Source organism: Pogoniulus pusillus, chromosome 41 (assembly GCF_015220805.1).
Source record: "Pogoniulus pusillus isolate bPogPus1 chromosome 41, bPogPus1.pri, whole genome shotgun sequence".
Taxonomy (NCBI): domain Eukaryota; kingdom Metazoa; phylum Chordata; class Aves; order Piciformes; family Lybiidae; genus Pogoniulus; species Pogoniulus pusillus.
In genome coordinates, this window is record NC_087304.1 from 3,689,625 (window position 1) to 3,711,993 (window position 22,369).

Genomic DNA, 22,369 nt, shown 5'->3' on the forward strand with positions numbered 1-22,369 from the left:
CCAGCAGTTCTCTGTCATCTTCAGCCCTGCTCAGTCCATCACTTACTGCAAACCTTGCCCCAGTGTCTTTTCCTGGGGCAAATCCAAAGCAGCCACACAACCAAACCCTTCCTCTGGCATCTTAACTGCTAAGACTCCAGCAGCAAACTCCTCCTTTGGGGCCCAAACCCACCCCCAGCTGAGGTTTCTTCTCTCCCACCTGTCCCAGGGCAGCACCATCTCAGTGCTCCACTCTTTTCCATGGTGCTGTGAACCTTTTTCCTTGCAGTGTTTTGTAACTGCTGATGCAAGAAAAGGCTTCCAGAGCTGCTCTTTGAAAACATCATCCAACATCCCATCCATGTGGGTTCGTGATGCAGCCACAAAGGTCCCTTCCAGAGTCTGAGTTGCATCCTAGAGTGGGAAGCACAGCAGGGGAGGATTCTGTTTTCACATCCTAAATGCATAAAAACAGCCTCAAAAGAAGGAAGGGAACTCCAGGGCTCAGTGTTGCCACCAGGGGACAGTGACCTGATGTTGTCTGACACACACAGAGAGGTTGATTTGTGGCTGTTTCTAAGCTGAGAGCACAGGAATGCCAGCAGCTGAGTCCTCTCCTCATTTTGGGTGGGCTGATTTGGGCCATCTGACAGCCCATGTGTGAGGGGAGGACCCCCAGAGCTGCAGCTTGGGCTGGGACATGGACGTGTGGAGCTGCCTGACTGTTCCTGCTCTCCTGCACAGGTGTCTGCTGCCTGCTTGGGACAGAATGGCTGTGGTTGGGGAGGGGTCATTGGCATCAAACCCAACCTCCATACCCCCTGAAGTCCTTTTATTCCCCCTCAAGTCCTTTTATTCCCCCTCAAGTCCTTTTATTCCTCCTGAAGTCCTTTTATTCCCCCTCAAGTCTTTTTATTCCCCTTCAAGTCCTTTTATTCCCCCTCAAGTCCTTTTATTCCTCCTGAAGTCCTTTTATTCCCCCTCAAGTCCTTTTATTCCTCCTGAAGTCCTTTTATTCCTCCTGAAGTCCTTTTATTCCTCCTGAAGTCCTTTTATTCCCCCTCAAGTCCTTTTATTCCCCCTCAAGTCCTTTTATTCCTCCTGAAGTCCTTTTATTCCCCCTCAAGTCCTTTTATTCTCCCTCAAGTCCTTTTATTCCTCCTCAAGTCCTTTTATTCCCCCTCAAGTCCTTTTATTCCTCCTCAAGTCCTTTTATTCCTCCTGAAGCCCTTTTATTCCTCCTGAAGTCCTTTTATTCCTCCTGAAGTCCTTTTATTCCCCCTCAAGTCCTTTTATTCCTCCTCAAGTCCTTTTATTCCTCCTGAAGTCTTTTTATTCCCCCTCAAGTCCTTTTTTCCCCCCTCAAGTCCTTTCCCCCCCCTCTCTTGCAGCTCAGCACTGGCTGCTAATTGGCTCTTAGTGACCTTTCTAGAAAGCACTGGGAGGTTGATGCTTGCTTGGTGCTCTCTACCATGCTGGTGAGGCAGAGGGTGGAGGTTTTAACCACCTTCAGCTCCTGGGGCTGATGCTTTGGGTGCAGTGCTCTGCCTGCCATGCAAAGGTCTGTGTGGCAAACAGGTCTGTGGTGGGAGTGTGGCAGAGGAAACCTTTATCAAGGAGGAAGGGAGGTCAGAAAACACTTTCTGCTCATGGGGAGACTCTGGAACAGGCTGCCCAGGGAGGCTGTGGATGTCCCCTCCCTGCAGGTGTCCAAGGCCAGGTTGGGTGAGTCCTTGAGCACCCTGGGCTGGTAGGAGATGTCCCTGCTCATGGTACTGGATGATCTTGGAGGTCCTTTCCAACCCAATTCCATGATTCTATGAATTCCTTGCTCCTTCCAAGCATTTGGGGAAAACAAAGCTCCCTGCAGCAGTTGTCTCCACTGAAAGGTACCCAAAAGAGACCTTCTTGTCTTGAGGAGAGCTTTGCCTTGCCAGGATTGCCCTCCAGGGGATTATGGAGCAGAGTGAAGGGTTGGCAATGTCAAACAGCCCTGGCTTAGGCTTGGAATAGTCCTTGAGTGCTGAGATCCATGGGTAGGTCTTCACTGTGGGGGTTCCTCTGCTGTGCTTCAGCTTGGCTAAGTTGGCTCTGCTGGCACCAGGAGCTTCCAAATGGTTGTGGGCAGAGAGTTGTATCTTAATTTTCTCCTCTGCTTTGCTCACAGAATCCTCAAGAGTCCAAACTACACACTTCAGGAGCCTCAGGATCACTTCTCCATCTCATGGCTAAGCCAACCACAGCCTCTTGCCTCTACCACTGTAGCATTCCCTCTCTGGGCTTCCCTGGGCAGCTGTGTTTGGAGATGAGAGAGCCTGGTTGCCCAGGGCCAGCAGGGAGGACAGTTCAACCTTCTCTGGAGCCTTTCAAAGCCTGTCTGGATGTGTTCCTCTGTGATCTGTGCTAGATAGGATTGTCCTGCTCTGGCAGGGGGATTGGGCTGGATGATGTCCTTGGGTCCCTTCCAACCCCTAACATCCTGGGAGCCCTTTAAGCAGCTTTGTCTGCACAGCAGGAGGTATTAGGAGTGAATGATTGTCCAGCAGCATGGAATCCACACAGAGACAAAGTGTCAGAAGCTTTCCTGTCCACAAGGCTCCCTCTTCCAGCCAGACCTGCCTGCTGGCAGGAGGAGATGCTCACCTGTGGAGGCTGCCCTGGCATTTTGGGTCTCTCTTGGAGAGTTATCTCAATGCCTTGCAAACCAAGAGAGAACAGTTTGGGGTTCGAGGTGGCATTTAGTTGGGTGTGAGTTAATAACTGAATTAAGTGAGGTGGTCAAGGTTGGAAGAGATGGCCAAGGATGGGAGAGGTGGCCAAGTTGGAAGAGGTGCCCAGGTGGGAAGAGGTGCCCAGGTGGGAAGAGGTGCCCAGGTGGGAAGAGGTGGCCAAGTTGGAAGAGGTTCCCAGGTGGGAAGAGGTGGCCAAGGTTGGAAGAGGTACCCAAGGCTGAAAGAGGTGCCCATGGCTGAAAGAGGTGCCCCTGGCTGAAAGAGGTGCCCAGACCAGTGGGCACTTGTTATTTCCAGGAGGAACAAGTACAGGCAGCTGCTCTCTTTTCATTGCCTGGCTGAGACATTCCCTGGGGCTGCTGGAATGGAGGAGTGAGCAGATTAAAGGAGAGCATCTCAGTGCTGGCCAGCAGCAAGTTAGAGGAAAGGGTTTCTGATTGAAACAAACCAACCCCAAAAACCAACCCAAACATCTCTCTCCCTGGGCTGGTGGCTAATGGACTGCAGGATGCTGTTCCTGGGAGGAGATGTGGTTAATTCTCTGCACTGCTCAACAGCTTTCCACAAACCATTGCTGGAACCTCTCCTGGAAAGTGCTTTTCTTGGCTTGGTTTGCTTTGTGGCTTGGGTTTGAGTTTTTTGGTTTGTTGTTGGAGGGTTTGGGGTTATTTTTTTTTGTCCTTGCATTTTCCTTTTCAAAGTCAAATGTTTGCCAAAACTTGAAAGGACTTTGCATGGCTCCATGGTCTTTAGAGAACTCAAGAGTTAGATGGTGGCAAGGTCTTCTACCAAAAGGTCAGGTAGGTGGGTGAGTGCCAGGCTGCATCATTCTTCTGCTCCATTCATTCCACTCATGACATGCTGGGAAGGAGCAGAAAGAGCTATTTGGAGAGAGTAAATTGTACCACACACAAATTACTATTCCCACTAGCTAAAAAATACCCCAAACCTGAGTGTGTTTGGGTGTAAGCCTCTGGGAAAGAGGAGCAGAGCCAAAGCCAACAGCATTCAGAGCTTTTGTGGCCTTTCTGCTTCTCTGTGGAGTTTTCCTGAGCATGCAGAGCCATGAAAAGGTTCCTGCAGGGTGCAGGAATGTGGCTCAGCACCCATGGGCACACCTTTGCCTCTGAATACATGGGCACACCTTTAGCTCTGCATCCACATGCCAACTTTTGCCCCTGCACCCACCTGCACCCCTTTATCTCTGTACTCACCTGCACCCCTTTAGCTCTGCACTTGTTAGCTCTTCACCCACCTGCACACCTTTAGCCCTTTACCCACCTGCACCCCTTTAGCTCTGCACCCACTGCACCCTTTAGCTCTGCACCCACCTGCACCCCTTTGGCTCTGCACCCACCTGCACCCCTTTGGCTCTGCACCCACCTGCACCCCTTTAGCTCTGCACCCACCTGCACACCTTTAGCTCTGCACCCGTTAGATCTTCACCCCCCTGCACCCCTTTAGCTCTGCACCCACCTGCACCCTTTAGCTCTACACTGACCTGCATCCTTTAGCTCTGCACCCACCTGCACCCTTTAGCTCTGCACCCACCTGCACCCCTTTAGCTTTGCACCCACCTGCACCCCTTTAGCTCTGCACCCACCTGCACCCCTTTAGCTCTGTACCCACCTGCACCCCTTTAGCTCTGCACCTCCTGCACACCTTTAGCTCTGCACCCATGGGCACCCCTTTAGCTCTGCCCCCATAGGCACACCTTTGCCTCTGCACCCACCTTTAGCTCTGCCCCCATAGGCACACCTTTGCCTCTGCACCCACCTGCACCCACCTTCAGCTCTGCACCCATGGGCACCCCTTTGCCTGTGAAAGGTGCTGGGTGATTTACTGAGGAGCAGCTCTTGTACAGGGTCCCCAGAGCAGCTGAAACTGTGACCAACCCATGCTTTAGGACAAGCTGTGTGGTGAAACACAGCATGGAGGGGTTGGAAGGGACCTCTGGAGAGCATCCAGTCCAACCCCCCTGCCAAAACAGGGTCACCTGGAGAAGGTCACACAGGAGTGCATCCAGGTGGGGTTGGAATGACTCCAGAGATGGAGACTCCACCACCTCTCTGGGCAGCCTGCTCCAGTGCTCCATCACCCTTAAATGACAGAAGCTCCTCCTTATGTTTGGTTGGACCTTCTGATGGTCAAGTTCGTGCCAGTTTGCCCTTGTCCTGCCACTGGGTGCACTGAACAAAGCCTGCCCTCATCCTCCTGCCACTCACCCTTGAGGCACTCATCAGCCTGGATGAGATTCCCCCTCTCAGGCTGCTCATTTCCAGCCTAAATAGACTCAACACCTCCCTGGTGCTGTCCCCACTCCCAGAGCTGCAAAGTGCCTCCTTTGTGCTTGCTCAGTGGCACTGGGCTAAAGATGTGCTGGGTCTAGCCCAGCCTTGCTTTGCCTTACAAACCCAATGGAATCTGCCAAGCAGAGAGAGAGGGAGACAAGAGAGGGAGGTAGAGATCAAACCTGGTTTCTTGATCCTCTGCTGGGGGCTCAGACCTGCTTGGAGAGAAGCAGCAAAGCAAAAAGTCAATCTCCCACCACTCCCTTTGTGGCCCTGAGCTTCCCCTTTTTGGCTCTCAGAACAACCCTGACTCTTCCAATGGACTTTGGGAATTTTGATCAAAGCTCCTTTTGCTCTGAGCACAGCAGAAGTAGGAACTGATCCCCCTCAGGAGCTAGTTAGGTAGAATGAAAAAGAAAGAGAGAGGCTAAAAGCACTCTGAAGCAGAGCCAGAACCAGGCCAAATTAGCCTGGCACAGGATTTTGATGCTGTCTTCCAAAGCTGCCTAGAATTTTCCTTCCCCTCTAATGTTACAGCCTCATGCCCTGCCTTTGGGCACAGCCAGGATGTGCCTGGCAGCAGGATTTGGCCTTCTGCATTGCAGCAGCCTGCAAAAGCTAAGGCTGAATGGCAGGAGAACATCCATCCCCTGCTGCCTCTGGCTCTGCCCCGTGCCCAAACAGCTTTCCTGGCTTGACAGAGGTAAAAAGCAGCATCAGGAACACATCCAGAGAGCTGAAGGGGAACAACATCACCCAAGTGGTGGCAGAGGCAGCTGGCAGGGGAGGCAGAGGCTTCAGACACCTCAGAGATCTCCTGCTGGGGCCAAATCCCTGTTGGCTCCCAAACTCTTGAGGCTGCAGAGCCTGATTCCCCAGGAGCTGCCAAGCAGTAGCACTGTGGAATCATTTTGCTTGGGGGAGACCTTGAAGATGCTGGAGTCCAAGCTTCAGCCCAGCACTGCCAGGGCACCCCCAAGCCATGGCCCTCAGCACCACATCTCCATGGCTTTGAGAGCCCTCCAGGGATGGGGACTCCTGCACTGCCCTGGGCAGCCTGGGCCAGGGCTTGGCAACCCTTTGGGGGAAGAAATCATCCCTCATGGCCAAGCCAATCCTCCCCTGGGGCAACTGAAAGCTGTCTCCTCTTGTCCTGCCACAGCTGACTCTGCTCAGCCCCAGGCAGAGCAGCAGCAGGCCACGCTTGCAGGCAGGCTCCTGCCCTTGCCAAGGGCTGGAGCAGTGAAGAGCAGTGCTCACCTTTCCCTCTCAGCCAGGTCTTGTTTCTCTTCTGCCCTGTAAACACAAAGCACCTTTGAAAGCTCTCCTCTAGAGCCCAGCAGGCTGAAGGAGCAGAGAGCCTAAGAGCTCCCCAGGCAGGCAGCTGGAGCCCAGAGGGAGCTTCCAGCTCTGCTCACAAGTGCCCACTGGCATCTCCTTGCTGTGCCACACAGCCTTGCTCTCAGCCTGCCAGTGCTGGCCCTGCAGAGATGGAGCCTGAGCTGCACAGCTTCCCCTGCAGCAGCTGCTGCTGACCACAGCCACAGAATGCATTGGGCTGCAAGGGACCCTCGAAGGTCATCTTGCCCAAGCCCCCTGCAGTCAGCAGGGACACCTCCAGCTAGAGCAGAAGTGCCTGCTTGTAATGGCAGCAATGATGGGGGAGAGCAAAGGCATGCCCAGAAAATGAACCCATCCTCCCCCTCCCACCCCCCCAGGTGGATCCTACCTTTCTTTTCTGGCCTTGATCCTCTCTTCCTCATATCTGTGACAAACAGGAGATATTCTCTCAGTGCTACCCACTCAGAGCTGTTCACTTGTCACAGAATCCCTAAATCCCAGCATCTTGGGCTTGGGAGGGACCTCTGGAGAGCATGCAGGGAGCTCTGGAGCTCTCCCAGTCCAACCCCCTTGCTCCAGCAGGGCACCCACAGCAGCTTGCCCAGCAGCACAATGCCCAGGGCAGGTTGGAAGCTGTGCAGAGAAGGAGACTCCACAACCTCTCTGGGCAGCCTGCTGCAGGCCTCCAGCACCCTCACACCAAAGGAGTTTCTCCTCCTGCTCAGATGGAGCCTCCTGGGTGCCAGTTTGTGCCCACTGCCCCTTGTGCTGTCCCTGGGCACCACTGAGCAGAGTCTGGCCCCATCCCCTTGCCCCCCACAGCTCCTTTGTCTCTCGCTGAGCATTGCTCAGCTCCCCTCTGGGGCTGCTCTTCTGCAGGCTCTCAGCCCCAGGGCTCTCAGCCTGACTCCTCACAGCATCCAGCTGCAGAGGGCTTTTGTCCTGGGCCCTCTCAGAGCTAGGGGTGCCCCGGGGTGGCCCTGGGGTACTCACTGTAGGACACAGTCTGGGATCTGTACATGCTCCATGGGGATGAGCTGCTCCAGTTCCTCCAGGCTGTGAACGTACTGGATCTTGTTGATGAACTTCACACTGGCAGGGAGAGAGAAAGAGGCTGTGCTGGAGGGCTTGGCTGGATGCTCTCTCCATGGGAAGCTGGATTTTTCCCTGGGGGAAACTGGGAGCTCTGCACTGCTGCAGCCTCTGCAGCCTGAGCTCATTCCTCTCCCCCTGGGGCTAACACACTGGGGACTGCAAGGGGTGGTGAGATGCCTCCTGCCTTTGCATGACCCCCACCACCCTCAGAGTCTGTAGGGGGCAGTAGGGACCCCCATTCCTGCTCTTCCCAAGGAATCTTTATGCACTATCCACTGGGACAAGCTTTGATCTGGATCCAGAGCACCACTCTGTAGATCCATGGAATGGGTCTCTTCCAACCTGCTTGATTCTATGATTCTGTGATTCATCAACAACCTCTAGGGATGTCCTTGGAGGTATCAGAGAATCTGGCACCAGGAAGAGAGCTCCAAGCTCAAACAGCCCAACCCAGCTCCCAGCCCTGCCCAGGCACCAGACCATGGCACTAAGTGCCCCAGCCAGGCTTGGCTGCAACACCTCCAGCCACAGCCACTCCACCACCTCCCTGGGCAGCCCATTCCAGTGCCAATCACTCTCTCTGCCAACAACTTCCTCCTCACATCCAGCCTCAACCTGCCCTGCCACAACTTCAGCCTGGGTCCCCTTCTTCTGGCCCTGGCTGCCTGGCAGCAGAGCCCAACCCCAACCTTGGCTGCTGCTAGTGAAAAGCTGAGCTGCAGTTCTGATGGAAGAGCTTAAACTTGCCCTCTGAAGTCAGCTGGGTTGGAGAACAGCTCACAGGTACCTGGTGGAGGGTCTGGAAATGGCCAGCATGACATGAAACTTGCCCTCAGAGGTCAGCTGTGTTGGGGAGGAGCTCAGAGGTACCTGATGAGGGGTCTGGAAGTGGCCAGCATGACATGAAACTTGCCCTCTAGAGTCAGCTGGGTTGGGGAACAGCTCAGAGGTACCTGATGGAGGGTCTGGAAGTGGCCAGCATGACATGAACCTTGCCCTCTGGGATCAGCTGTGTTGGGGAACAGCTCAGAGGTACCTGATGGAGGGTCTGGAAGTGGCCAGCATGACATGAAACTTGCCCTCTAGAGTCAGCTGTGTTGGGGAACAGCTCAGAGGTACCTGATGAAGGGCCTGGAGATGGCCAGCATGACATGAACCTTGCCCTCTGAGGTCATCTGGGTTGGGGAACAGCTCAGAGGTACCTGATGAAGGGCCTGGAGATGGCCAGCATGACATGAACCTTCCCCTTTGAAGGCAGCTGTGTTGGGGAGGAGCTCAGAGGTACCTGATGAAGGGCCTGGAGATGGCCAGCATGACATGAACCTTGCCCTCTGAAGGCAGCTGTGTTGGGGAACAGCTCAGAGGTACCTGATGAAGGGCCTGGAGATGGCCAGCATGACATGAACCTTGCCCTCTGAAGGCAGCTGTGTTGGGGAGGAGCTCAGAGGTACCTGATGAAGGGCCTGGAGATGGCCAGCATGACATGAACCTTGCCCTCTGAAGGCAGCTGTGTTGGGGAACAGCTCAGAGGTACCTGATGAAGGGCCTGGAGATGGCCAGCATGACATGAACCTTCCCCTTTGAAGGCAGCTGTGTTGGGGAGGAGCTCAGAGGTACCTGATGAAGGGCCTGGAGATGGCCAGCATGACATGAACCTTCCCCTTTGAAGGCAGCTGTGTTGGGGAGGAGCTCAGAGGTACCTGATGAAGGGCCTGGAGATGGCCAGCATGACATGAACCTTGCCCTCTGAAGGCAGCTGTGTTGGGGAACAGCTCAGAGGTACCTGATGAAGGGCCTGGAGATGGCCAGCATGACATGAACCTTGCCCTCTGAAGGCAGCTGTGTTGGGGAACAGCTCAGAGGTACCTGATGGAGGGTCTGGAAGTGGCCAGCATGACATGAAACTTGCCCTCTAGAGTCAGCTGTGTTGGGGAACAGCTCAGAGGTACCTGATGAAGGGCCTGGAGATGGCCAGCATGACATGAACCTTGCCCTCTGAAGGCAGCTGTGTTGGGGAACAGCTCAGAGGTACCTGATGGAGGGGTCTGGAAATGGCAAACATGACATGAACCTTGCCCTCTAGAGTCAGCTGTGTTGGGGAACAGCTCAGAGGTACCTGATGAAGGGCCTGGAGATGGCCAGCACTGTCCGGATGAACCAGGAGGGGTGCACAATGATCAAGGCTTTCAGGTTCTTACGCAGCCTGTGGAGAAGCCATGGGATGGACAATCAGCTTCAGAGAACCTCCTCTTAACCCCCCTCCAACAGGTTAGGCCAGCTCTGAACCTTGGCCCTCAGCATCACATCTCCATGGCTTTGAATCCCCTCCAGGGATGGGGACTCCAGCACTGCCCTGGGTGGCCTGAGCCAGGGCTTGGTAACCCATTTGGGGTAGAAATTGTTTCTCATGTCCAAGCTAAACCTTCTCTTGTTCAACTTGAGACCATTTTCTCTCACCTGTGCCTTGGGAGAAGAGCCCAACCCCCAGCTGGCTCCAGCCTCCTCTCAAGGAGCTGTAGAGAGCCATGAGGTCTCCTCTCAGCCTCCTTCACTCCAGGCTGAAACCCCCCCCAGCTCCCTCAGCCACTTTTCATTGGACTTGTGCTCTTCACAAGACCTTTCACCTTCACAGGAGCACTACTTTGAGCTCTCTGAAGGTGCTTCTGAAGGAAAGGGGCAGTGGAGGTGATGAGGAGAGCCTGGGGGAGGTCAGAGCACCGCAGCAGGGGAAGGAACTGCAGAGTGCAGGAACTGCAGAGTGCAGGGAGTGAGGAAGAATTGGAAGTGATGCAAGAAGAGCACTGGGAAGAATGAAGAGGTAACACCAACAGGGCTCTCACCTTCTGTCTATCATCTGGTAGCACTTCTTCAGCCAGCCCAGGCCTGGCATCCTCCTCCGGGGGGTTGCTCCGTTCAGGTACACGATCATGTAGTCCTCAGCCACCAGCAGCTCCAGGCTGCTGATCACATATCTGTTGGGTGGTGACCAAAACCAACAGGGACAGGAGGCTCAAAAAAGGTCCCTTGGCATTCCTTCAGGTGTCTGTGTGTCATCCCCAAAGGACTCCAAACCCCTCCATTTAGAACTTGGAATGGGTTTGGGGTTCTCCTGGCACCTTGGGGTAGTTCTTAGGGAGCGCTGGAGCTCCTTAGAGCACTGCAGGCACTGCTGGGCACCCCTGCTCTGTTCTTCTGCCCAGCAGCAGCTCCCAGCTGCTCAGCATTGCATGCATATGTTCTGGCCTGGCTGGGAGTCCATCACTGGCATCATTAACAGTGAGGCTTTGAGTGCTTTGACTCACTGGACTTGGCCTTGAACGCCGTGGCCAGCATCTGACCCAGCCTGCAGCTGCACGCTGGGTGCCTTTGGACTGGATTCAAACTCTTTCCAGCAACCAACACAGGAGAACTGTTCCCCCAGAGCCCCAGTTACCTTCCTTGCCCTCTTCTCCCTCACAGAGCTCAACCAGCCACTTACAGGAAGAGGTTCTCCATGATGTAGTGGTAGTCAGCCAGGTTACTGTCCGGGAGATAGCAGGCGGCGAAGACAATGATGGCATTGAGCCCTTCCCCGTAGTAGCCTGGCAAAGACAGACACAGGCAGCATCAGAGATCCTCTGCAGGGGCAGATTTAGGATGATAGAATGGTCTGGATTGGAAGGAACATCCAAAACTCATCCAGTCCAACCCCCTCTGCAGTCAGCAGGGACATCCTCAACTCAATCAGGTTGCACAGAGCCCTTTTGAGCCTCGTCTTGATTATCTCCAGGGATGAGGTCCCAACCACCTCCCTGTTCCACAAACACCTTGCTCCTGATATCCAGTCTAAATCTACTCTCATGTAAAGCCATTGCCTCTTTCCAATCCCACCAGGCCTTCTTAAACAGTCTCTTTCCATCCTTCTTGTGGTGGAGTCCCTGAAGGGGTTTCAAAGCCTCCTGGGTGTGGTGCTGAGGGAGGTGCTGCTGAGGGAGGTGGTGCAGTGGCAGTGGCTCAGCAGCAGTGTGGGGCTGTGAGCTCTGGGGGAGCAGCAGGACTGGATGAGCTCAAAGCTCTCTCCCAACCTCACCAGTTCTATGGCTCTATCATTCAACCCACTCCTTTCTCTTGCTGTTGCCTCCTCCAAATCACCTGGATCCAGCACAGGACAACTCCCAGAGGAGCTGCAGTGCTGGAAATCCAGCCTGGTGCAGTGCTGACTTCCTGCATCCCTGCAGGTGTGAAGAGAAAGGATTCCAGAGCAAAGCACTTGTGCTGGCAGGCAGAGCTGGGCCACCTCAGCCCAGCAGTCTGTGCTCAATGAAATACCTCTGAGAGCAGGCTGATAGGGGGGGGAAAAAAAACCTCCCAGCACCAAAATCCTCTGGCTCCAAGTCCTGGGATGGCAGCCAGTAGATGGCATTCACAGGCTGCTGTATGGGCAATAAAGGGCACTAAAGCTGGGGAAGGGTTTGGAGAACAGAGCTGGGGAGGAGCAGCTGAGGGAGCTGAGGGTGTTCAGTGTGAAGAAGAGGAGGGTCCCTGTGCCTCACCTCCATGTGTCACCACCCTCATGTAGGGTTTGATCATCTGGAGGTCGATGCGGTGCTCCTGCTCGCCGATGATCACAGTCCTCCAGAGCCGCCCGTTGGCAGCGCTGCCATCCTCTGCCCCTCCGTCCCCAAACAGGTCTGCACTGTCCCCAGGCATGTTCTTGGCCGTGGCCACAGGAGTGTCATCTGCAAAAGGGACATCTGTGCCAGGGAGGGGTTCTGCAAGAGCTCAGGTGTGCAGGGAGAGACAAGAGCCGCCGCGGGCCGAGGGTGAAGCATTTCAGCTGCAGCTTAGGGGCATGGAGTCGTGGAGTTGTTTGGGTTGGAAGAGGCCTCTCAGGTCAGCCAGGCCAACCAGCAACCCAAGCCCACCCTGGCCACTGAGCCATGGCCCCATGTGCCATGTCACCTCCAGGCACAGTGACTCCACCACCTCCCTGGGCAGCCTGTGCCAACCTCTGGCCACTCTTGCAGGAAGAGATTTTCCCTCATCTCCAACCTAACCCTCCCCTGGCACAATTTCAGGCCATTTCCTCTCCTTCCATCACCTGATACTAGGGAGAAGAGCTCAACCCTCACCTCACTGCAGCCTCCTCTCAGGGAGCTGCAGAGAGCAATGAGCTCTGCCCTCAGCCTCCTTTTCCCCAGTCTAAACATCCCCAACTCCCTCAGCTGCTCCTCCCCAGCCCTGTCTTCCAGATGCTTCCCCAGCTTCATTGCCCTTCTTGGACCTCCTCCAGCCCCTCAGTGTCCTTCCTGGAGTGAGGGTCCCCTCAGCTGAACCCAGTATTTGAAGTGTGGCCTCACCAGTGCCAAGCAGAGGGGCACAATTCCATCCCTGGACCTGCTGGCCACAGGATCAGTTCCTTCTTGGTGCTGGATGCTTTCCCAGGCAGCTTTTTGGCCCTTGTCCCAGCTTGTCTCCTATCTTCAGCACCTCATGGTGAGTGGTACCCAAAGAGGTTAAAATGGGGCTAAAACCCAGCCCAGCCCCTGCAGACCTTCACTCCAACCTGGCCTTTTACCTTCCCATTCCAATTCGTTGCCATTCCCTAGGAATTCCAGGGAATCTGTCTCATCAGGAGTCTCAATGTCATCCACATTGATGTCCAGGTCATCAGGGGTGTCCAAGAAGTCATCAGAGAGGATGGAGCCTTCACTCTGGTCCAGGGAGATGTTGATTTCAGGTGCCACAAGAGTCTTCCTCTTACGATGAGCCCCGTTGAAGTTTAACGTGTTTGGGGGAGCTGGAGTGAAAAGGAACAGAACTGAGAGCTCTGGAGCTGGACCTGGAGCTTCCTTCAGGCTCCAGCCTTGGCAGCTAAGGGTGGTGGAGCTGGACCTGGAGCTTCCTTCAGGCTCCAGCCTTGGCAGCTAAGGGTGGTGGAGCTGGACCTGGAGCTTCCTTCAGGCTCCAGCCTTGGCAGCTAAGGGTGGTGGAGCTGGACCTGGAGCTTCCTTCAGGCTCCAGCCTTGGCAGCTAAGGGTGGTGGAGCTGGACCTGGAGCTTCCTTCAGGCTCCAGCCTTGGCAGCTAAGGGTGGTGGAGCTGGACCTGGAGCTTCCTTCAGGCTCCAGCCTTGGCAGCTAAGGGTGGTGGAGCTGGACCTGGAGCTTCCTTCAGGCTCCAGCCTTGGCAGCTAAGGGTGGTGGAGCACAGCTAGTGGGAGAGTGGGTGGGGGGTGTGTGTCCTGGTAGCCTGCAGGATAGAGGCACCCAGACTTCAGGGACACCTATTTCCTCCCCCAGCTTCTTGAGACAGAGCAGCAGGCACAAATCTCTGCTGATTTCCTCTTCCCCATGGGAATTGTGCTCCAAGGGGTCTGGCTCTTGCTCTACCTGGATTGCCCTAGAGCTCTTGATGACTCCAGCTGGTACTTACAGGATGTGTTCTCATCTTCTGTAGGGCTGCCCAGGGACTCCATCCCTGTCTCTTCTGGGAGAGGTCTGCAGGCAAACCAAGATAGGGAGGGGGGAAAAAAAAGACAGGAGGTGAGAGGAGGATGCTTAGGAGAAATCATTCCAGGGCAGACAGTGGACAGGGAGAAGCCAGGAGCAACATCTGTGCTCTGCTCTGGCATCATGGAACCACAGAACTGCTGAGGCTGGGAGAGAGCTTTGAGACCACCCAGTCCAACTGCTCCCCCAGAGCTCACAGCCCCACTGCTGCCACTGTGCCCCCAGAAGGAGGATGGGGCTGGGGTCCAGCAGCTGCTGGCCCTGACGTCTGGTGATGATGATGAGGAAGATGCTGGGGAACGATGCCTCAGGAGGACACAGCTCTGCCCTACACAGGCTGCCATGAGCCACCAGGCAAATTAAACCCCACAAACATTTAGCTGAAGACATAATCCCCTCCTGGCTGCTCGTTGGATATTTGTGAGGGTTGGGAGACCTGATCAAAGGCAACTTTTGCTCTGCCCTGCAGCACCCAGACCCCGTGGGCTGCCACCCGAGCAGGCAGAACAAACCCTCTGCCCCCTCCAGCCTCTCCTCCTCCCTTTTGCTCCTGTCTCCTGCCTGCTTGTTGATCTGCCTGCGAGCTGGCGCCTGGCACAACTTGGTGATACAGCATCAAAAGGAAGGGGGGGGGAGGGGGGAGGTGAGGGGGGGGGGGGGGTGGCCCAGCTGCACCCGAGTACGTGCTGCAGGCAGGCAGGCAGGCAGCTCCCTGATGCTGGGATTCATCCCAGAAGAGCAGTGACAAAAGCAGAGGAGAAGAAAAGACCTTTCTTACCTTCCCGAAGGATGCTCGGATCGCTCCCTCCCAGCCTCGCCTGCAAATCTGCCTCCCGGCAGGCAGCCAACCCCAGGTGCAATCCCCCCCCCCCCCCCACCCCTCCCCCCTGAACGAAGCAGGTTTCTTAACGGCTGAGTGCCACCATTTGGCTCTCTGCTAACATCCTGCTGCCCAATTCCCCCCTCCCCCAGCTTCTTGGGCACCTTCTCCCCGGTTGCAAGCAGCCTGTGACCCGACGGACGGGTGGGTGATGGAGTGAGCATGCTCCTGCCCTGCGCAGCATCAGCATCAGCATCATCAGCATCACCACCACAGGGCAGCGCTGGCACAGCCAGCTGAGACTGATTGGCAGCAGGAGGCTAAACCTTCGGGGAGCAGCGTGGGGAGGGACACACAGACACGCACGACACAAACAAAACCCTTTCCTTGCTGCCTCCTCGGCAGGAGCTGCTTCTGCCCATCAGCTGCTGGTGGTGGGGAGGGTGAGGCTGTGGCTGCCACGAGCAGCTGCAGAGAGTTTTAGCTCAGATCTTTGGCAGGGATTTGGGTTTCATTTGGTGGTTTTAGTTCTTTTCTCTCTCTCTTTTTTTTTTGGGGGGGGGGGGGGGGGGGGGGGGGAAGGTTGGTTAATCACAGCTGAGCAAAAATAGCTCCGCAGCAAATCATCTTGCCAGGGAGCTGCTGTCCCACATGCAGCAGCTCCTGCCCTGTGATTTGGTTGCTTCTAGAGGGGGAAGAAGTGTCTGGGAAATTGTTATTGATTTATTTTTAATGCCTGGTTAAGGGCAGGCAGTGCTCACTGAGTGCCTGCTGGAGGGGGGAGGAGGAGAGGGGAGGGCTGGAGGGGGGGGGGGGGGCTCTGCTTCGCTTGCATCATTCCTGATCTAATCCCTCCCGCAGCAGGTTGAGGAGCTCTGGGCTCATCCCTCTCACTGCCCTGCAGCCCAGAGAAGCAGTCAGGGTTGGAAGGGAGCACAAGGAGCAGGCAGTGCCAACCCCTGCCATGCCCAGGGACACCCTACCCTAGAGCAGGCTGCACACAGCCTCAGCCAGCCTGGCCTCAAACACCTCCAGCCATGGGGCCTCAACCACCTCCCTGGGCAACCCCTGCCAGGCTCTCACCACTCTCCTGCTCAACAACTTCCTCCTCACCTCCAGCCTCACTCTCCCCACCTCCACCTTTGCTCCATTCCCCCCACTCCTGCCACTCCCTCACACCCTCCAAAGTCCCTCCTCAGCTTTTTTTGTAGCCCCCTTCAGATACTGCAAGGCCACAAGAAGGTGACCTGGGAGCCTCCTCTGCTCCAGCCTGCACAGCCCCAACTCTTTCAGGCTGTGCTCACAGCAGAGCTGCTGCAGCCTCTCAGCATCCTCCTGGCCCTGCTCTGGACACTCTCCAGCATCTCCACAGCCCTCTTGGCCCAGGGGCTCCAGAGCTGGATGCAGGACTCCAGGTGGGGTCTCAGCAGAGCAGAGCAGAGGGGCAGAATCCCCTCCCTGGCCCTGCTGGCCACACTGCTGCTGCTGCAGCCCAGGCTCTGCTTGGCTCTCTGGGCTGCAAGTGCACACTGCTGGCTCCTGCTGAGCTTCTCCTCCAGCAGCACCCCCAAGTGCCTCTGCTCAGGGCTGCTCTCCAGCCTGGCACTGCCCAGCCTGGATTGGTGCTTGGCATTGCCTCGCCCCAGCTGCAGGACCTTGCCCTTGGTCTTGTTGAACCTCCAGAGCTTGGCTTGTGCCCACCTCTGCAGCCTCTTCCTGGGCTTGCTTTGCCCCTTAGGTGGTGCTTGGGGGGTCTGCAGAAAAAAATGCCCCTTGGAGGCTTGGCTGGGGCTTGGAGGGAGTTTGCTGCTTGCAGGGTTAGCTTGAAACAGAGCCTGGCACCTCCTGCTCCAAGGTGATGGCTTTGCCTCACCTCTCTTTCCATACCTTCTCTTCCTTTCCATGCCTCTCCTTCCTTTCCACGTTTCACCTTCCTTTCCATACCTTCTCATCCTTTCCATACCTTCCTTTCCATACCTTCTCTTCCTTTCCAGGCACCTTCTTCCTTTCCATACCTCTCCTTCTTTTCCATACCTCTCCTTCCTTTCCATACCTTCTCATCCTTTCCATACCTTCCTTTCCATACCTTCTCTTCCTTTCCATGCACCTCCTTCCTTTCCATACCTCTCCTTCTTTTCCATATCTTACCTTCCTTTCCCCACCTCAGCTCCTTTTCTTTCCCTCCCTCTCCATCCTTCCTTTCTGTACCTCACTTTCCTTTCTGCCCACTACCAAGCTTGCCAGCACAGTGCTGTCAGGGAGCCTCAGGCTTGCAGATGTCCATCAGCCCAAAGCTCTGCTCTCAGAGGAAACAAAGCATCATCCCAGAAGGCCAAGAGCTTGGCTGAGCCCACCTGTGGGGCCAGCGGAAGACCAAATCATGTCCTGTGTGCCAGGAGTGAGGCTGGCACAGAGGTGCTCAGATCAGGCCTGCAGCTGGATCTGGGTGAACAGAGGGGGGCTGAGCTTGGTGCACAGTAGAACAGGGCAGCACTGTCTGTGAATACAGGGACAGTGTGGGCTGCCCGGGGTGGGGGGGGGGGAGGCTCAGCTGCAGCTGGCACATGGAGAGACAGCCCTGAAAAGACCCTCAAGAGCCCAGAGCCCAGCTGCAGCAGGGCTGGGTGCTGCCCATGCTGTGTGTGCCTCAGCAAGCATTGGCATTGGGGTGGGGATGAGGAGGGTTGCACCCTCTGGGTGGCTGCAGGGCATTTGTTTAGCACTCTGTGGGGTAAATGAAGTCTCTGTGAAGGTGAGAGCTGCCACTTTGGCACCTGTCTGCTTTCCTTGCTGTGCAGCCAGCCAGCTTGGGCAGATTCACTGTGATGTGGGTCAAGAACTGGCTGCAGGGCTGGGCTCAGTGAGTAGTGGTCAATGGTGCCACAGCCAGCTGGCAGCTGCCACCAGTGGTGTCCCACAGGGATCAGTGCTGGGCACAGTCCTGGTCAATATTGGTGATCTGGAGCAGGGGATTGAGTCCAGCAGCAGTGAGGTTGCAGATGGCACCAAGCTAGGAGCAGTTGTGAAGCTGTTGGAGGGAGGCAGAGCTCTGCAGAGGGACCTGGCCAGGCTGGATGGGTGGGCAGAGGCCAAGGGGATGAGACTGAACAAGGCCAAGGGCAGGTTCTGCACTTTGGCCACAACAACCCCAAGCAGCACTGCAGGCTGGGGCCAGAGTGGCTGAGAGCAGCCAGGCAGAGAGGGCCCTGGGGGTGCTGGCAGAGAGGAGCTGCAGAGGAGGCAGCAGTGCCCAGGTGGGCAGCAGAGCCAATGGCATCCTGGGCTGGCTCAGGAGCAGTGTGGGCAGCAGGACAAGGGAGGTTCTTGTGCCCCTGTGCTCAGCACTGCTCAGGCCACCCCTGCAGTGCTGTGTCCAGGTCTGGGCTCCTGAATTGCAGAGAGCTGTTGAGGTGCTGGAAGGTGTTTGGAGAAGGGCAGCAAGGCTGGGGAGGGGCCTGGAGCACAGCCCTGTGAGGAGAGGCTGAGGGAGCTGGGGGGGTGCAGCCTGCAGCAGAGGAGGCTCAGGGCAGAGCTGATTGCTGCCTGCAGCTGCCTGCAGGGAGGCTGTAGCCAGGTGGGGTTGGGCTCTGCTGCCAGGCAGCCAGGGCCAGAAGAAGGGGCCCCAGGCTGAAGCTGTGGCAGGGCAGGTTGAGGCTGGATGTTGTTAGGAAGTTGCTGGCAGAGAGAGTGATTGGCACTGGAATGGGCTGCCCAGGGAGGTGCTGGAGTGGCTGTGGCTGGAGGTGTTGCAGCCAAGCCTGGCTGGGGCACTGAGTGCCATGGTCTGGTGGCTGGGCAGGGCTGGGTGCTAGGTTGAGCTGTTTGAGCTTGGAGCTCTCTTCCAACCTGTTTGATTCTATGGTCCTATGTTAATCTCCCTGTCCTCTGCCCCCAGCTCCTCACCCACTCCTTGCCATACACACAGAAGGTTGCCACAAACCTCCCCAAAATCCTGAACCATTCTGAGCAGCCTTGCTGCAAACTCTCTGTCCTCTGGCCCAAATGCTTGTTGGAACTAAGATCCCTGTTGGCTGCAGGGCTGGGCAGCAGGGACCTGCATGCTCCATGCCCTGCTGCTTCCTTCCAGGAGGAAAGAAAATTCTCCCTGCTTCTCCCTGGTCTTTGTGGGATTCCTCCCCTCCCCCACCCCCTTTTTTTCCCCCAGGGAACAAACCTGGGGAAGTCTTCATCTTGCCACTCTTCCTTCACATCCACATTTTCCATCCTCAAAGTGGCTTCTGTGGTCCCCATGGTGCTGGGAGGAGGGGTGGCTGCGTGGTGCTTCCCTCCAGGAAGGGCTGAGGCTGGAAAGTGGAAGGTGGAGAGGTTGGCATTGAGCATGGTGCCTGGGGAGCATCTCACCCACACCCTTCAGGGCAGGGGTGCTGATGGCAGGCTCCACAGCCTCCCAGCTGCTTGGTTTTGCAGAAGCAACAAGGCATGGCCATGGGGTCTGTGGCTGCTTGTTGGGCAAGAGAGAGAGAATGTGAGGCTGGCCCCGATGAGAGCAGCAGGTCTGTGTCTGCTCTGCTGTGGCTTCAGGGCATGTCCTTGAGGATCAGCACTGCCTAGGCTGATGTCCACCTGGTTTTCTCTTGCTCCTTCTCTTCCAATACTCATCTCAACATCACCAAGCACCTCTGCTGAGGGGAATGAGGTGTGGCTGAAAGGGGAGAAAAGAGCAAGCTCCTCCCAGGCTGGTTTCAGGCTGCTCTGGCAGTGCCACCAGTTCCCATTTTGTTGGCCTGGCTTTGGGTCTGCAGAGAAATTCCTGGCTGCTGCTGGCCTGTGCTCATCCCTGGACCAGAGGAGTGCCAAGAAGCCCTCACAAGGATGGGAACCATCCTTCCACACCCCTGAAGAATCCACATCTCTGCCTTGCTCCCAGCTGAACCAGAGCAGATGCCAGAAGAACAGGAGCACCTCCAGTGGAGCCAAGGTGGTTGTGCTGCTCCCAGTCTGGGCTTTCTCCTGCACTGCTGTGAGCAGGACAAGTTCAATTCAGTCCTTATCTTCACTCCCACTAACACCCCAGCAGCAGAAGGGACCCTTAGGACTGCTCTCACTGGAAGGTTCCTCCCCTGCCAGCCAGCCAAAATCAAACCTTTGCACTCATTTCCTAAGGTGCAGCCCCTGAGAAAGCCCAGCTGAGGGCTCAGCACCAGCCCTTGCAGGACCAGCCCTGGCTGGAGAGAGCAGATGCACTGCTCTCAGCTGGACACTGCTGCAGCTCAGCCCGGAGGGGGCAAGGTCAGGCCACATCTTGCATTGAATCTGCTCAAGTGCAGCCAGCTCCTGTGCTGGGTGCTTGCCCTAACCCAGCCACTGCAGGGCCGTTTGGAGGTGCTTGTAAACGCACAGAGATGTGGTGCTGAGGGCCTTGGTTGGGCTGGATGATCTTAAAGGGCTTTGCCAACCAAATTGATTTGGTTTATGTCCTTCCCAGGCTCAGCCTTCACACTGCCACTGTGCTCAGGCACTGGATGGGGAGGGTTAGATTTTAGAAGGTGATTTCAGGCTGCTTTGTCTGTCCTTGGTGGCAGGGGTAGGGTTAGCCTAAGCTGCTTCTGACCAGGGCTTTTTCTGCCTCCTTAGGAGGTGATGGTCTGGAGGAAGCTCAATCTGTGTGCAGCTGCCCTGAAGGAATGAAGCTACGGAGAGGCCCCAGTTAAATCCAGCATCTGTCGTTATCCCAGGTGCTGGCAGAGACAGGGATGAGAGCAAGGAGCGGGCTGGGAGCACTGCAGGGCTCTGCCCCTGCCTGGTGTCTCTCATCTTCTCCCTCTCCCCCAGCACACAGGCGACGTCTTCAGCCCTCACCCCCACGCCTGGCTGCCTGCGATGCCCACGGCAGGGTCACACACGGCTCCATTTTTGATCTCCCTGCATGCAGGCAAAGAAGACACCTCGGGACTGCAAGAGACCTCACCCTTCCCCTCCCCCTCCCCTCCCCGCCGCTGTCATCTGCTTGCTGCTATCCCTGAAGGCATCATGGAGGGAGGCAGCGAGCAGCAAAGCGGCGAAGCCAGCCGCAGGCTGCAGCCTGACGTTTCCCTGCCCGGCAGGAACGGGGAGCTCAGATGCTGCTGTACTCACCGATGCTGCCGGCTAGCGAGGAACAAAGCAGATGCTGCCTGAATCCCAGCCCAGCATCCCTCTGGATGCGGAGGGGCTGCTCAGGAGCTCCAGCGCAGGGATGCGGCGGCAGACGTCTGCGGCTTCCTCAGCAGGGGGCTGGGGGGATGCATCTAGGTCGGCCTTCCTCCAAGCATTCCTTGCTCGGGGAGCTGGATTTTTGGGGCGGGATGGGGGTGGGAATTGAGGGCAGTTATTTGTATTCCATGGCTGTTGCTTCCTCTGCTGCCTCCTCCCCCTCCAAGGTACTTGATGATGATGATGATGATGATTTTCTGCTCGCAGCTGCCTCAGCCTCAGCTCCCCTAAGGCAGCTAATCGCACTGCTTTTGTGTGTGTGAGGAGGATGAGGGTGGTGGCGGTGATGATAGAGGGTGTGTGTGTGTGGGGGTGTGTGTGTGTTATGGAGGATGGGTGGAGAAAGGAGCTGGTAGCATCCCTCCCCACCCCCCCCCCCCCCTCGGTGTCGCCTCTCCTCCAATCGGCTGCGAGGTGCCAAATATCTCCCTGCACTCTTCCTCCGGATGAGTGATGCTGCCAGGGGCTGGGCACAGCGGCTGCTCTCAGTGGGAGTCAGGGATGCCCATCAGCCAGCAGGGTCTGCTCCCGGAGGAGGTGTGGGAGCCGGGGAAGGGTGGCTGGGAAGGGGAGGGCATTTCCAGCCAGCGCATCGCTCAGCGAGGAGGTAAAAAAGGTGCCCGCAGCTGGCGGTGGGATACAGGATTTGGTGGGGGGATAGGATGAGAGAGTTGGGGCTGCTCAGCCTGGAGAAGAGAAGGCTCCAGGGAGACCTTAGAGGAGCCTCCCAGTGCCTGAAGGCGACTCCAGGAGAGCTGGGGAGGGACTTGTGAGAAGGGTTTGCAGTGACAGGACGAGGGACAATGGCTTTGAGCTGGGAGAGGAGAGATGAGGCTGGAGACGAGGAAGAAATTCTTGAGAGCGAGAGTGGGGAGACACTGGCAGAGGTTGCCCGCGGAGGTGGTTAAATCCCCATCCCTGGAGGTGTTCCAAAGCCGCAGATGTGCAGTGCTGAGGGCCGTGGGTTAATCCCAGCCTTGGTGGAGTCGGAGAACGCTTGGGCTGGATGCTCTTGGAGGTCTTTCCAACCCAAAGGTTCCTGCCAGTGGCTGTTCTGCAGGAGGCTGCGGCCGGCAGCATTGGACAGCAGATGTGCGAATATAGCAGCCTGTGAATGCCATCTACTGGCTGCCATCCCAGGACTTGGAGCCAGAGGATTTTGGTGCTGGGAGGTTTTTTTTCCCCCCCTATCAGCCTGCTCTCAGAGGTATTTCATTGAGCACAGACTGCTGGGCTGAGGTGGCCCAGCTCTGCCTGCCAGCACAAGTGCTTTGCTCTGGAATCCTTTCTCTTCACACCTGCAGGGATGCAGGAAGTCAGCACTGCACCAGGCTGGATTTCCAGCACTGCAGCTCCTCTGGGAGTTGTCCTGTGCTGGATCCAGGTGATTTGGAGGAGGCAACAGCAA

At 56.4% G+C, this 22,369-nt stretch overlaps 1 protein-coding gene across 2 annotated transcripts; it reads right to left on the bottom strand.

The window, feature by feature from the left end:
* Positions 1–837: 837 nt before the first annotated feature.
* Positions 838–21,268, bottom strand: ATCAY (ATCAY kinesin light chain interacting caytaxin). Of its 2 annotated transcripts, none has more exons than XM_064175186.1 (13): positions 20,845–21,268; positions 18,923–19,052; positions 13,852–13,916; positions 12,996–13,217; positions 11,971–12,156; positions 10,917–11,019; positions 10,279–10,410; positions 9,555–9,641; positions 7,337–7,435; positions 6,732–6,767; positions 6,263–6,298; positions 5,185–5,217; positions 838–3,572 (listed from the first exon to the last, which is right to left on the bottom strand). In XM_064175186.1, exons 2-13 carry the CDS (start codon positions 18,997–18,999, stop codon positions 3,563–3,565), a joined length of 1,086 nt encoding a protein of 361 aa, XP_064031256.1. In that variant the 5' UTR covers positions 19,000–19,052; positions 20,845–21,268; the 3' UTR covers positions 838–3,562. The 2 variants fall into 2 exon arrangements, with proteins under 2 accessions (XP_064031256.1, XP_064031255.1); XM_064175185.1 differs by having other exon boundaries at positions 5,185–5,220.
* Between the last annotated feature and the right edge of the window lie 1,101 nt (positions 21,269–22,369).

What these genes read in the sequence shown, in the direction of transcription:
- ATCAY (XM_064175185.1), bottom strand. Translation starts at nt 18,999, where the DNA reads ATGGGGACCACAGAAGCCACTTTGAGGATGGAAAATGTGGATGTGAAG. An exon ending in CAACGAATTGGAATGGGAAG is followed by an intron (nt 12,157 to 12,995) that starts GTAAAAGGCCAG and finishes TCCCTTTTGCAG; the next exon opens with ATGACACTCCTGTGGCCACG. An exon ending in GACCTGGCTGAGAGGGAAAG is followed by an intron (nt 5,221 to 6,262) that starts GTGAGCACTGCT and finishes CTTCTCTCCAAG; the next exon opens with CAGGTCTGAGCCCCCAGCAG.